This window comes from Pyrus communis, chromosome 12, assembly GCF_041283825.1.
Source record: "Pyrus communis isolate YQ-2024b chromosome 12, ASM4128382v1, whole genome shotgun sequence".
Classification (NCBI taxonomy): domain Eukaryota; kingdom Viridiplantae; phylum Streptophyta; class Magnoliopsida; order Rosales; family Rosaceae; genus Pyrus; species Pyrus communis.
Window position 1 is genome coordinate 3444693 of NC_142576.1, and position 15002 is coordinate 3459694.

A 15002-nucleotide genomic window follows, 5' to 3' on the forward strand; every position below is an offset into this window, starting at 1 on the left:
TTCTGGGAATCAACTGCCTTCATGATGAGAAGAACGGACATGCAACCGGGAATCTAAGGTGGCAGTATTTCTAGCCTATCGCACCCCAATCGTGTGATTGGTTTGGGATTCTGCCACCTTGGCATCCTGGTTGCATGTACGTCGAAAACCAGAGAAATATGGTAAATTCAACCATCTAACAAAAACACAAGGAATTTAAAAATAAAGTATTCACAAACAGAATATCATGGTATGATCTCTGCTACCAAATGTCATCTTGATCGTACTCGAGAGTTTCTGATAAACTCAGTGGCTTGCACTTGCCTCCCATTAGAATCCTCTTCTTGCACAACTCCTCCCCTTCTCTTTCTCCTTGCTTCGAATTATCTTCCTCATCAAACTCGCTTCTTAACATGTTCCCCAGGTACCTTCCCGCTCTCGACTTCCAGCCGTCAGTTACCATTAACTTCGATGGATCCCCATTCAAGTTGCCGGAACTTCCATGTTCCCCTACCACTCTGTCACTCTTGGTTTCGCTTTTCATCAAGTTTCCGCCATCTGGTGACTCGATCCTCATGCTGCTGAACGCATTGACGAACACCGAACGGATTTTCGTTGTCAGAAGCTTTCCGGGCTTCTTTGTTGTTTTCTCCGTCTTCGTTTTTGTGCAGCACTGCTGTTGCTGCTCATTATCTCCATCAGCGTTGTTCATGTTGCATCCATAGTGAAGGCGTTTCTGCATGGTTTTGAGCAGCAACTTGGTGTTGGGGACCTTGATCCTTATTTTTGGCTGGGGAATGGAGATCCTAGTAAAGCATGAAAACGGGTGTCGGTTTTGTGGGATTATTTTCTGCATGGTTTTGAGCAGCAACTTCTTGTGTGTTCCTTTCACGCTTTCTCCATTTATTTAAATGCAGCATTATTGGTGGCCTCCGAGAAGATAGGTTTGAATCAAAAGAAAGTGGATATGAAAAGGGAGAGAAGTTGGGAGACGTGGGTGAGAGCAGTTGAGAAAATGTGAGAGCAGAAGAGTGCACTTCTCTCTCCTTCCACCACCTTCAAACGCCGTCATCTCCGTCGATCCCTCCGCCGTAAGGTTAGTTCAGTGCTCTTCTCTCTGACGCGCCCCGTCTCTTTCTTCTGTCTTCCTCTTTCTAAAATTCCAACACCCAAACCCTATATACGTGTTTTGGCGCAATACTGGTAAGGAATCCCCGACCAAATCCTTGTATGGGCGACCAAAATCAAATCAATGGCCACCAGATAATATACTCCGTCCGCCTTGACTTTCCGTAAACGATAAGGCGACGAACTTTGGTCGCAGAAAACCATTCGGACGAAAAGTCAAGAAAGGAACGACCAAATGGTTTCGTCACGTATCACATTTTTTTCTCTTAGGAAATGAGATATATTCACTTAATTAACATGATATGTACACCTCATTTGTCGGACCAAATGTTATACACACATATGATAGAAGAAAGGTGATCGCTCTATTGCCTAAATAATAGAAGATATCACTTTCAACATTTGAGTACATTGTTCAAGCAAAATACAATCATAAGAAATTGTTTGATTAAACCAACGTTACGATATGTATAGTAAGGTAAAGACTCGCACATCAACATTCGAATCATATCGCTCGAATAATTGATCCGAAATCCACATGAAACACGATACATGCACAAGAAAAATAAAGCTTATCCGACATAGTAAATTGGACACATGATTACTTTGCAACTCAATTGAAATTGCTTTTTCTAAAAACACCGTTACTCTTAATTATTTTATTGGAAGCACTTAATTTTTTTAAGTTCTTCCTCACTTCCAGATGCTTGTTTTGATATTAGAATAGTTCTATACAACGGCTCTTTGGTAATCAAATTTATTTTGATTTAGATTCATGCTTGCTTCGTTTCCTGCTTAACTTGATTTATGCTTACTTTGATTTCTGCTTATTCTGATTCCAAATTGGTAAATATGCTCTTAAATTTTATTTATTTATTCATTCCTGAAAAAAGATGTCAAGAATTCTTATTTATAAAGCACTTGTACTTGCCTGTTCTAAAATGCAATTATATATTTTAAAAGCACTTTCAAATAGGGAAGTTAATCCTTTAAAAATCCAAACTCCAAGAGGAATACCGGGTCGGTTTGTACGAAAGCCCAGCCCAATATAATAATAGCACGAACTCTGCGACCCTACGATAAAAGTCAGCCACCCAGCATTCACTTAGCCCACCATATCCACAAAGAGCCCAATCGGACTGAACCAATCTCCAATTGGACATCGGCAAACCTAAAACCCTACACTCTCTCCCTCTCTCTCGCTCCTCTCCCCGTGCATACAATTGCGGCCACTTCTGGTACGTTCTCTCTCACTCTCAATCTCTCAATCTCTCCATCTCTCTATCTCTGTATCCGACTTCAATTCCAAACAGAAACCTGCTTCTGTTCGTAGTTGCAGCCGGTAGCAATCAAATCTGCCGAATATTCTCCCTTTTTCTTGTTGATGTATAAATTTCACGATGAATCCCTGAAAAAGATTGGGTTTTTTAATTTAATTTCATGAAATATTGGACCCCATTTATCTCGCGGATCTTGGATTCGTGAAAAGTCACAAAATTTATCCCCAGAAACGATTCTGAGTTGCCGATTTTTTTTTTGTCTAGTTTTGTATGATTATTTGATGATAGATGCATAATGTTTCCCGGTTTCATGATTACGTGATTTGTTTTCGGAGTTTTTTCGAGCCCCGTATACTGTGATTTTTGTAATGGAATTAAAAACGTTATAGTGTGCCCCGAAAGTTGACACTTTATCTGCATATGTTTTCTAATTTTGTGATTGATTAGTGGTTTAGGCAGAGTGATTGGATTTAGATGATTCGTTAGCCGAGTTCAATTTTGACGAGATGGAAATTTTGTGGTTCAGGTGACACTTGCGTTGTGTGAGGCGGCAGGAGTTTTGAATTCAACATGGCGAATTTTGCGAAACCGGAGAATGCATTGAAGCGAGCCGAAGGTGAAATATGAATGCATAGTTCTTTAGTTTTATAAGTTGATTGCTTGGTTTCAAATTTTACCCTAACCCTTTTGCGTTAGTATCTTTTTGTATCATTACATTCTAGTAATTAGGTAAAAAGAATAAAATTGGTTCAAATGTTGATGTCAATTGCTTGACAGACAATAGAAATTCTGGTCTCAGCATTACCCTATATATCTATGCTGACAATTATAATGTGTGGATGCAGAGTTGATCAATGTTGGGCAGAAGCAAGATGCATTACAATCGCTTCATGATCTTATCACTTCAAAGAGATATAGAGCTTGGCAAAAACCACTTGAAAAGATCATGTTTAAATATGTAGAGCTTTGTGTTGACTTGCGCAAGGGTAGATTCGCCAAAGATGGTCTTATCCAATATCGTATTATATGCCAGCAAGTTAATGTTAGTTCGTTGGAAGAAGTTATCAAGCATTTCATGCATCTATCTACTGAGAAAGCCGAGCAGGCTCGTACTCAGGCCCAAGCCCTTGAAGAAGCACTTGATGTTGATGACCTTGAAGCTGATAAAAGGCCAGAAGATCTGATGCTGAGCTATGTCAGTGGTGAGAAAGGAAAAGATAGGTCAGACCGTGAAGTTGTTACTCCCTGGTTCAAGTTTCTATGGGAAACTTACAGGACAGTGCTAGAGATCTTGAGAAATAACTCGAAGTTGGAGGCTCTATACGCGGTAATGCATTTCTGTGGAACAAATTTTCGATTCCATTGTTTTTGTTGTTCTGTTCCTTTAACAAATTTCGCCCACAAGCATTCTAGCAGTTAAAACCACTCTAACTTAAAATGCTGTTATGGAATATTAATGTTCTCCAAGGTTCTAGTAGTAAAATCAACTCAGCAATTAAATACTCATTTCTGGATTAGTAGGTGTTCTCCAAGTTTAACTGGTGGAGATTTATCTAAATTTTTGTAGAAGCCTTGTTCTTGCTCCGAATGACTAAAATAAAGGAATTCAATCAATCAGTAGATAAAATTTTGTCTGATGTTTACTTCGACTTGTTTAACACTTTATAGTTCTTGCAAAGGACCATTATGGGACCTTTTCTCATGCCATCTCCCAGTGGAGTTGGAAGAATATACTTTATAATGCTGCTTTCTACCTGGATTTTGTTAGCTAGGTTTTGTTCAAAGATAATGGTTGCCATTTCTTTTCGAGCTTTCTACACAATGGTGCCATTCTTTTTTTAACATTATTTATTTTTGTGGTTTGTGTTGAATAGTATTGTACAATTGATGTTACTAATTAAGATTTGTGTTTCATGAAATAAATTGAGTCTTATTGAGATTTTTAATCTTTAGATGACTGCACATCGAGCCTTCCAGTTCTGCAAACAGTATAAGAGAACGACGGAGTTTCGCAGGTTATGTGAAATCATCAGGAATCATCTGGCAAATCTGAACAAATATAGAGATCAAAGAGACCGACCTGACCTATCTGCACCTGAGAGCTTGCAGCTGTATTTGGACACAAGATTTGAGCAGCTGAAGATAGCCACCGAGCTTGAACTGTGGCAGGTGTCTAAATTGGATTTTTTTTTTTTTTTTTTTTTTTTAATTTATGCGTGGATTCTGTGAACAAATTGAAAAATCTTTGTATCTGCTTGTAAGATCTGTCTATTTCTTACAATCGGTTTTTAATCGATGTGTCTGCAGGAAGCGTTTCGTTCTGTTGAAGATATTCATGGCTTGATGTGCATGGTCAAGAAAACACCCAAAGCATCCTTGATGGTGGTTTATTATGCCAAATTGACAGAGATCTTTTGGATTTCAGCTAGCCATCTTAATCATGCTTATGCATGGTTCAAGTTGTTTACACTGCAAAAAAGCTTTAACAAGAATTTAAGCCAGAAGGATTTGCAATTGATTGCATCATCTGTCATCTTGGCTGCACTCTCGGTTGCACCCTATGACCAAACACGTGCTACATCACATTTGGAACTTGAAAATGAGAAAGAACGCAATTTGAGAATGGCTAATCTCATCGGGTTTAATCTTGAACCCAGAATTGACAGAGGAGATGTGGTATTGCCATTTTCTCTTTTTTTTTTTTTTTTTTTTTTTTTTTTTTTTTTATTCTTATGATTCCCTTTTTAATGAGTTCGTCATTCTAACGCTTTGTTTTGTGTGCAGCTTTCAAGATCAGCTCTTCTCTCCGAATTGGTAAGTTTGTTTTGTTATTTTTATTTACAGTCAATTGAGATTTAATTCCTTTTTCCTGTGATGGACATTAGCAAAAATTTCTCTTAGCAATAAGGGCAATGCTTCTAATGCTTCTCTGATATATTTTATGATTTTCATACAATGACAATTTTGCGATGGACTATCATGTTGAGATTTTAATCTTTTGGTACTTTGAGTAAAAAATTGGCTTTCATTTTGTCATATAAATCTTGCTATGACATAATTTCCTTATGTGCTATTACTTATTAGTACTAAATTAGATTTTCTTTCCAAATTTTTGTCAATGTGTATGTATTGTGCATATTATGACATTGTCTTTATGTTAAGTTTGCAATCAATATGGTCTTATTTCGGTTTTGTTTTCAGGTCTCAAAAGGTGTGTTGAGCTGTGCAACCCAGGAAGTTAAAGATCTTTACCATCTCCTGGAGCATGAGTTCCTACCCCTTGACCTTGCTATAAAGATGCAACCATTGTTGACCAAAATCTCGAAATTTGGAGGTAAGCTGTCGTCAGCATCTTCTGTTCCAGAAGTGCAACTTTCTCAATATGTTCCCGCCCTTGAGAAGCTTGGTACTTTGAGGTTGCTCCATCAGGTGTGTTGAATATTTTTATCTTAAATGATTCGTAGTAGTATCTCTGTGTTCGTATAAATTTTTAACATTGTTGTTGATTTATCCCTCTTCAATTGTCAGGTATCCCAAGTGTATCAGATAATGAAGATTGAATGTTTATCTCAGATGATCCCATTTTACGACTTTTCTGTTATGGAGAAGATTTATGTGGATGCTGTTAAACATAACTTCATAGCTATGAAAGTTGACCATATGAAGGGTGTTATGTTGTTTGGTAACTTGGTAAGTTATAGATTGCATACTTTGCATTTGCCTCATTTTTCATGCTGTACAAGTCACAGTCTGACTGTCTTCTCACTAACTGTGTCAGGGTCTAGAATCTGATGGGCTTCAAGATCACCTAACCAACCTTGCCGAGTCTCTAAATAAGGCTAGGTCTATGATGTACCCTCCTGTTAAGGGAGAGTCAAAACTAGTTGAAATTCTGCCTTCTTTAGCTGATACTGTTGATAAGGAACACAAAAGGCTTCTTGCTAGGAAATCAATCATCGAAAAAAGGAAGGAGGAGCAAGAACGTCAACTTCTGGAAATGGTAAGTCTCTGCGTACATCTACCTTGAGTTGCAGTTATTAATAGTATGGAAATGGACAAATCATAGACTAAGCTTTCAATTTCTCAGGAACGTGAGGAAGAGTCTAAGAGGCTCAAACTACAAAAAATAACTGAAGTAGCAGAACAGAAGAGGCTTGCTGAAGAAGCAGAACAAAGGAGGAATCAAAGGATCCGAAAGGAAATAGAGGAGAAAGAAATTGACGAAGCACAGAAGCTCCTTGACGAAACACGCAAAAAAAAGAAAGGAAAGAAACATATTTTGGATGGAGTAAGTGTGAGTTTTCTCGTTAGTTATGGTTTAGATGGAAGACCCTATCTTTATATATATTATTTGTGTGCAGGGGAAGGTGACTAAGCAAAGTTTAATGGACTTGGCCCTGAGCGAACAGCTCAGGGAGAGGCAAGAAATGGAGAAGAAGTTACTAAAACTTGGAAAAACAATGGACTACTTGGAAAGAGCAAAAAGAGAAGAGTCTGCTCCTCTGATTGAAGCTGCATATCAACAACGTTTAGTTGAAGAGCAGTTACTTCATGAACGTGAACAGACAGTATGTATATTGGTTACATTTTGTATTTAGTTTACCAACTAAATTTATCCATCGTATAATGCCCTTGTCAGTTTTGTAAATATCAGTTATCACTTTAAACTGCATCATTTCTCAATTTTGGCCATGGCCTGCAGTTTCTTCCTTTTACTTCTGCTGATTTTGGCCATTTAATGACTGCGTTATCATCCTATTCTTTCTCCCTAAATTCATTTTTATTTTCTCTTTGCCTTGTATGCTAACCATAATTCAACATTCTGCTTTGCAGCTGGAAGTTGAGCTGAGCCAACAGCGCCATGAAGGAGATCTGAAGGAGAAGAATAGGCTATCACGGATGATGGACAATAAGGTGAGTTTGCATTTTTATCTGGCCTAACCGTGGAGGATTGCTCAGAAGAGTTACACTTCTGATCTTCATTTTGAACACAGAAGGATACGTCTAGATTATATACACTGCCCTAAAAAATGTTCATGCTATTATTTTTGGGGAGAGAGATAACATATGCATGCACAATAATCAATTTTACCATCAACAAAATTTTTCTGAGCTTTTTTCCTCTTTGTCAGACTATCTTCCAGGAAAGGGTCTTGCATCGTAGGCATGAAGAATACGAGAGGAGGAGGGCAGAGAGAGAGGAACAGATTAGCCAACTGATTTGGGCCAGGAAGCAAGAGAGGGATGCCAAGAGAAAGAAGATATTCTTTGTGCGGTCTGAAGAGGAGAGACTGAGGAAGCTTCGTGAAGAGGAGGAGGCGCGTAAGCATGAAGGTACCTGTCCACCCTGACTTTTGACTAGTTAACTTTTTTCTGATTTCTGCAGTTCTTCTAGTTGTTTCTCGCTGATTAGGGAAACATTGTTGAGTAATTTTACTTTCTATGATGGCTCTTGTGCTTACTATGTCTTGTTATTTTTGCCTTCTGATGTGCGTTCATCATTGCTGTCTTGAACCATGCAGAAGCTGAGAGGAAAAGAAAAGAAGACGCGGAGCGCAAGGCCAAACTGGATGCGATAGCTGAAAAGCAGAGGCAAAGAGAGAGGGAATTAGAAGAAAAAGAAAGGCTGAGGAAAGAAGCACTTTTGGTGAGGCCAGCCGAGATTCCTAGGCCTGCTGAGCCACGTACAGAGCCTGCTAGTGCTCCTCCTGCTGTTGCACCTGCTTCTGGGAAATATGTACCCAGGCACCTTCGGCAAAGGGGAGCTGAGGCCCTTGGGCAGGCTCCAGATGACCGCCCACCGCCTTCAAGTGATAGGTGGCGCAGTGGCAGCGATGAGCGCAGACCTGCATTTAGTGGCGGTGTCCCAAAGTGGTCTTCGTCCAGGGGTCCAACCCGCTGATTATGTGAGTTTTGGTCTCGTTTCTTGATACCGGGGCATTTTGATTTTGTTCAAGCTGGGAGTGTTCCGGATGGACTACGAAGGGTTATTTAAATTGCAGCAGTAGACATACTAGAGCGGATATAACCTTTGCGTTTAGTTAAATTCTTTTTCGCCTGTTTATTTGCCATCTTACGAGTCTCTTCTCGCGCCAATGCTCCTTGTAATCTTGAAAGTTCAAACTTCTTGTTCTCCCTGTGCATGTTTGGATTGTTACAAAGCTTGCTTCTCAGAGGTGTGGGTTTCCAATGCTTCTTTGTTGCCAACTTTTCAATCTTCTGAACGTCCAAAAAGGAGAGAAGATATTTAATTTGGGGTACGTTTGAAAGTGCTTTTAAAATGACTGAATGTAAATGATTTTGGATTTCAAAAGCACTTATTCCTGTAAGAAGCACCAGTTGTAGGAACTTCAAGACTTCAAGTGCTTTTTAAAGATTCACTTGTATTTTTACTAAAGATTGATTTTAAAACTATCATCAAAAACGTTTTTTGTTATTTTAAAAGCACTTTCAAATGAGCTATTTATTTTTATTTCTCAAAAATGTCCTATAAACAAAACCATGTGATAAGTTATACAATGCATACTACAAATGGAGCCAAAAAAAAATAATTTTCTCCATAATTTGGTAGTTGAAGGGGTAAATTTTTTTTATTTTTTTTTAACAAACGATATTATTTACACTAAGGGGATTAGAGAGTGGGCTAAGCCTCATAATGAGCTGGTAATAATGTGATTCAAATTCACTTTTGACAAAAGTCGAACCTAAGACCTCTCACTTACAAGTAAAAAAGAATATCACTAGACCATAGTACTAAGTGGCAACATGTACTAGTAAATTTGAATATATTGATTTTAGCAAACTATTTGCATCTCATATATTGATTAAAAGCATTTACTCTTCATTTTGAGTTTGATTTTGCCCTGTCAGTATGACTTGTACGAAAAAACAAAAAAGACCTAATTTTGTGACGAGTTTGAGCTTGCTACTGTGTCTATAAAAAAATTGCCCAATTATTTAATAAAAAGTTATGACGATGAAATAGGGTTTTTTTTTTTAAAAAAAAAACTTTGAAAAACTTTCAGTAAAAATTATATTTTTACATTAAAAAATTAATTTTGCTACTATTCGCATTACCCTTTAGGGGTTTTTTTTTAAAAAAAATTTTGAAAAACTTATAGTAAAAATTATATTTTTACACTAAAAAGTCAATCTTGGTACTATTCGCATTACCCTTTGTTTTTTCGTTATCGTTAAAACTTAAAATTTTCAAATTTTTTTCATAATTTTTTTTTTAATTATTTGAACTACAAACTCTCTTGGTTTTCAATTTTATTTTCAAAAGCAAAATTAGTTTTTTATTTATTTTTTATTTCATTAAGGAGGCTCATTTGGCTCGCTTCTCTCCCACTCTGTGGCACTCGCCTCCTAACAACTAAACCCTCCTTGAATCCTCCACGCTCATTCCCAATTCGCGTTTCCTGCACTGACTGAGTTATGAGTTCGGCCGCTGCGCGATTCGCCAAGTTTATGCGAGTCTCCGTTCCTTCCTCGCCCACCTCCTTACTCGGTTCTCTCTCTCTCTCTCTCTCTCCCCCCCCCCCCCCCCCAAAATATTATTAGTTTGTATTTGTGCATATGAGTCCTGAATGTGTTATTTGCAGTGCTCAATTCTGATTTCTGATTTAGTACTTGCTTAAAGTTTTTATTTTTGTTAATGGGTTGTGTTCAAACCCCTTTTAAATGGACTGTTTTTTCCAAATGCAAGTTTCTGCACAATTTAATGATCTTGTTGGTTTATTTGCTGTGTTATTTTCACTTTTGTATGTTTCCAGAGATGGGTTTAATCCAGAAAATCATTTTGAATAACTTGTTGCCTGGAATTCTTCATGAGTACATGTTTTGTTGGTGAACGATTTTCTCGAATAGTGAAGAATGAGTGTTTTTAGGTTGATTATTTGGTGTTTATGTTTTTTTTTTTTTTTTTTTTTACCATTATTACAGCGGTGGGTGTGCAAAGAAGCTCAAAATTGTGGTGCTCAAGCATCCCATCTGACTCTGACATTGGCAATGATGACACAAAGAACAATGGGGCAGAAGATGGTTTTGACGACTTTATTGGTGCGAAGAAAGATGTGAATTTTCAACCCCAAGGAGTTGATCCCAGGAGGGGCTGGGGATTTCGTGGTGTGCACAAGGTATTTCATATATAATTTCTACAGAAAACAAAAACGTAACTTTTACTTATGTGTATATTATCGAGTTTTCATGTGTGCGTGTGCGTGTGTATAGATTTAATTACAATTTTACACATACAAGGCATCATATCATAATTTGTAAAAGGTTTTTAAGGTCGTATGGAAGAAAATAAAGGATATTTCATTGGGAATGCTAGGACACAGTAACAACATAAATAATCAGATAGTATTTTTTTTTTTTTTCTTTGGTTTTTATATCAGTAATCAAGAGTTGAGTAGGGATATTCTCTTTCATATGATTATGCGAGGCTGTGCTGAATTTATGTAGGCAATTATCTGTGGAAAAGTTGGGCAAGCCCCTGTGCAAAAGATTTTGAGGAATGGTCGAACTGTAACCATCTTCACGGTTGGGACAGGAGGCATGTTTGACCAAAGGGTAATGGGAGCAAAGGACTTACCAAGACCTGCTCAATGGCATCGAATTGCTGTGCATAATGAAACACTTGGGGCTTATGCGGTTAAACAATTGGTTAAGAAGTATGTGTCTATTTTTTTAAAGGGAGTTTTAACTAAAAGCCCACGGTACTGTTCACTTTAACGAAAAACCACATTTTTATACTAAAAAGTTAATCCTGGTACCATTCACTTTACCTTTTATTTTGTCTTTATCATTAAAACTCAAAGTTTTCAAGCTCTTTTCATTAGTTTTTTTTTTTTTTTTTTTTTTTTTTCAAATGAATGAATGTCTCTATATGTTGTGTCTCTAATGATTGGAGGTTTACTGCAGTGCATCAATCTATGTCGAGGGTGACATTGAAACTAGAGTTTACAATGACAGCATCAATGGTGAAGTGAAACATATTCCAGAGATATGCATTCGTCACGATGGTATAAATACCAGGATTTTCTTTTCCTTTTACTTTACTAAATTTATTTTTTTAGATTGGTTTTCGTTTTTCTGCAGTTCTTTTGGATAAACTTGTGTTCGTTCGTATACTTTTGCATCAGTTATAAATGTATTCCAACATTATGTTGCAATGATAACCTGGGAGGATATATCAATCTAACATTAAAATATTCTCGATGACTGAAATTCATTGAATTAAAGCTTTCATTGACGGATGAATAAACATGGCCACGAGGATTTATATTTTTGACCATGTTCTGCATCGACAGAAAGTGCTGATATGGCAAATAAGAGTGAAAGGTTCAACTTCAATATTTAGTTTGATTCCGTAGATACTTGAAAGGTCTACCCCATCCCTCCAATCTTTAAAAATCAAGTATAGAAATAGAAAACATATTCATTTCATGTAGATGATATATAATTCAACTGTTCTCCTTCCATAATGGCACTGTGAAATTTCTAATAGTGTGATATGATATCAGGGAAGCTTCGTCTTATAAAGACTGGAGAAAGCATAAGCAGTATATCGTTGGATGATCTGCGTAAGTTCCTTTACTTTATTTAACATTTAAACTGATGTCATGCCCAACTGGTAAATAGTAATCTCCTCCTGTGCTATCGTTTTGAGACTGCGGTTGGATACAAACATTACGTGTAAGCATTGTTACTTCTGTGCTCCGCTGAAGTTTTTCAGACCAACCACCGCAGTCATTTGAGTTATACCATTCCATCTTTTGACATTTATATTTTGATCAATGTGCTCATTGGTTACTTGCAGGAGAAGATTTGCTTTAGCTAACGGAACAGTTGATTAGCGCATCAGGGAAAACTCCGCTTTGGAAACGGAACATATCTCAAGCCACTTTTGTAGGAAACGGGTTGCATTTGCTAGTCTAGTCTGGTTGTAACCCGGCAAAGAGAAATCGATGGAGTTTTGTTCTTCTAATGTGTTGATATATCACTATATCACTCAGTTTACTCCAGTGAATGAAGCTATTTATCCTTTCCTCTCGTTTGGAGAACGTAGAGTGCTTAACGATTGAGGTCATTATGTTAAAAACTATTTATGTTCTTAAATCCCACTAAATGAAGTCATTTACTGTTCTCTCAACTATTTTAGGGGCCTGTTTCGAAATGCTTCTCTAAAAAGCACTTCAAGTGCTTTTGGCAACTAAAAAACACATTTTTTTTCAGCCAAACATTGTGAGTAGTGCTTTTAATAAATTGAAAGTGCTTGAAGGTATTTTAAAAGCACTTATAAACCGTCCCTTATTGTTTTTACTGTAGGACTCAAAATTTGAAAAAACCACTTTGCTTTCTATATACGTTGCACGTCATTGTTCTGCTCATAACTCCATAGTTATACTTTATACAAGCGATTCAGAAGGTGGAAGAATTAAATGATTTTAGGTTTAGAGATAAATGTTTTTAATTACTTGAACAAAAAGTTCCTTGCACAAGTGTTTGCATTGAAAATGTAATTAACATAAGTAGTTTGTGGATGGTTTACGGGGTCCGGGTATAAACCACTTATTCTTTTAAATAAAGATCGTATCATTAACTTGGTCCCTTACAATATAAGATACAATTTTCCAGTAGACAACATGGTCGTCGACAACCAAGTATTTAGAGGAACGATTCCGCACACTTTTTCTTCTTCTGCACATTAATTTACTTATTTCTGTCAATTTTATTCATTTATTTGACATAAAACTATAAATAAATAATGTAGGAGTCGTGGCCTAATGTTTTTAACTCACAGTTCTTAAACTATATCATTTGGAACTTTGTCCTTTGCTTGATCCCAAAGGATATGTGGCTTTATGGAGGCCACTATGGGAAATGGGTGCCTCACTGCCCCTCAAAGGGAAAAGGAGGCCAAAAAACTTCTTGAAATTGGAAAGTAAGTAGGATTGGTGTGACATTGATCTTAACCCAAATGTCCTTCAAATGTAAGTAGGATTGGAAAGTAAGTAGGATTGGTGTGAAATTGGAAAAAATTAGTTGGTCTTTGAAGATCGATTGACCTGACTGATCTTAACCTTTGCTTTCTCTCTTGTTTCCCTTCCAAATTAGTTGCCACTTGTTGTTTCCTTTCCAAATTAGTTGCCACTTGTTTGTTTCCTTTCCAAATTAGTTGCCACTTGTTATTGCCTTTCCAATGGGTGAAACCAGATAATTAGCTTCACCATCATGGGAGAGATTTTTCAGTGTCCAAGAACACGAGCACATACGACAAATGTCGTTATACAAGTGTAGGGACATTTAAAAAGAAAAAATTTCCTCTATTTGTATAATAACATATAACGTAATGTCCCGTATTCTAGACAGATTGAAAAATCTCTCATGGAGCCCATAGACTTAACAGTATCAGTGCTTTTGGTATTTAGGATTTGAATATTCAAGTAATTTCTTAATCTCTTCATGAAATTCTTAATGCACTGACAACAGTTGGCACACCTTTGTTTATAATCATCATTTGTTAAAAATAAAAACATTACGCTAACCAACTAGTCTAACTCATATATGTCGACTTTTATAACATGTAAATCACATAATTAAGTCGTGTTAATCACATAACTAAGTACATATATATTTTTTAAATTTCTGTATTAATAAACTAATCCTTCTGATGCTAAACCCGAAAAATAATGTAGACATTTGGTTTTCAGCATGTCTTGCATCCTCTCTCTATGCTGCATTCAGATATGGTTTTCAAACTTTTTGTGTTCATGCTCATCAGTCTTACAACCATCATCAAAACAGTCCACGTGTCAGCTCTTGGTGCTTGCCCTAAACGTGGCAACATGGAAGTTCCGTGCCCTTTTGGTACAGACGACACGTGCGGGGGACTCAAAGTTACAAACTCTACTGCAACAACAATGGAGAGTTCTTGAGTTCCAGTCAGCTGAAGGCTTCAGCTACAGGAGCCTCAGCATTGACCTAGGTGCTCATAAAAACCACATGATCACGTACAAGATGACGACACGTGTCGCTCTACCGATTTCTCTTCAGAAGTTCTAAGACTCTTGATGAACAGTTTCCCTTCAACGTGTGTATTCGGAGCACTGTCACATTGATCAACTGCTGCGACGATCTTCTCCGATCGCCTCTCAACTGTTCCCCAAACAGCCTCTGTAGGGTTTGTGAGGAGAACATGTTGGACGGTAGGAATAGTGCATGCAAAAGCAGGCTCTGCTGCAGTCACTCTAAAGACTCACACATGACGTTGTATGTGATTAGGGTTAGGGTTAGGGTTAGGGTTAGAGGGTGCACTGCTTGCACAAGTCTTCCTCTTCCACCGACGGTGCTTCTCTTTTTGTAGCTTTTCGCGAGCACGACCAAAACCACGAGGGATCCATTTGTGGGAAAAAAAACAATCGTACAATTTTCGCAAGCTTGAACGATAAGCAAGATGTTACAATGACACACCCCGACCGAGATCAGGGAGTGCTGGCCGTCACATGAAGGTGACGTAGCCATGTGCACGTGCGGAAGCTAATAGAACAGTAATAAAAAGTACGAATAATTAAAAACTAGCATACAAAGTACTAAAACAGGTGCTAGCGT

The 15002-nt window shown here is 37.4% G+C and overlaps 2 protein-coding genes and 1 pseudogene across 4 annotated transcripts; all 3 read left to right on the top strand.

The window, feature by feature from the left end:
- Positions 1 to 2050: 2050 nt before the first annotated feature.
- Positions 2051 to 8577, top strand: LOC137745135 (eukaryotic translation initiation factor 3 subunit A). Of its 3 annotated transcripts, none has more exons than XM_068485023.2 (14): positions 2051 to 2345; positions 2914 to 3003; positions 3233 to 3714; positions 4341 to 4556; positions 4695 to 5063; positions 5172 to 5201; positions 5589 to 5816; positions 5916 to 6077; positions 6166 to 6387; positions 6475 to 6675; positions 6749 to 6955; positions 7221 to 7301; positions 7520 to 7721; positions 7910 to 8577. In XM_068485023.2, the coding sequence occupies exons 2-14, from the start codon at positions 2958 to 2960 to the stop codon at positions 8287 to 8289; spliced, it is 2826 nt and encodes a 941-aa protein (XP_068341124.2). In that variant the 5' UTR covers positions 2051 to 2345; positions 2914 to 2957; the 3' UTR covers positions 8290 to 8577. The 3 variants fall into 3 exon arrangements, with proteins under 3 accessions (XP_068341124.2, XP_068341125.2, XP_088537353.1); XM_068485024.2 differs by having other exon boundaries at positions 2302 to 2449; XM_088681227.1 differs by lacking the exon at positions 2051 to 2345 and adding an exon at positions 2359 to 2493.
- A 1134-nt stretch (positions 8578 to 9711) lies between these two features.
- LOC137745925 (single-stranded DNA-binding protein, mitochondrial) lies at positions 9712 to 12543 on the top strand. The gene is made up of 6 exons (XM_068485956.2): positions 9712 to 9897; positions 10332 to 10525; positions 10854 to 11062; positions 11313 to 11413; positions 11915 to 11974; positions 12211 to 12543. The coding sequence occupies exons 1-6, from the start codon at positions 9825 to 9827 to the stop codon at positions 12225 to 12227; spliced, it is 654 nt and encodes a 217-aa protein (XP_068342057.2). The 5' UTR covers positions 9712 to 9824; the 3' UTR covers positions 12228 to 12543.
- Positions 12544 to 14140: 1597 nt separating this feature from the next.
- On the top strand, positions 14141 to 14757 carry LOC148692191 (wall-associated receptor kinase-like 20; annotated as a pseudogene).
- The last annotated feature ends 245 nt before the right edge of the window (positions 14758 to 15002 follow it).

Coding starts and splice junctions, on each gene's coding strand:
- LOC137745135 (XM_068485023.2), top strand. CDS start 2,958: ATGGCGAATTTTGCGAAACCGGAGAATGCATTGAAGCGAGCCGAAG. Junction 4,557..4,694: donor CCGAGCTTGAACTGTGGCAG/GTGTCTAAATTG, acceptor ATGTGTCTGCAG/GAAGCGTTTCGTTCTGTTGA. Junction 6,676..6,748: donor AGAAACATATTTTGGATGGA/GTAAGTGTGAGT, acceptor ATTTGTGTGCAG/GGGAAGGTGACTAAGCAAAG.
- LOC137745925 (XM_068485956.2), top strand. CDS start 9,825: ATGAGTTCGGCCGCTGCGCGATTCGCCAAGTTTATGCGAGTCTCCGTT. Junction 9,898..10,331: donor CTCGCCCACCTCCTTACTCG/GTTCTCTCTCTC, acceptor CCATTATTACAG/CGGTGGGTGTGCAAAGAAGC. Junction 11,063..11,312: donor GTTAAACAATTGGTTAAGAA/GTATGTGTCTAT, acceptor GGTTTACTGCAG/TGCATCAATCTATGTCGAGG.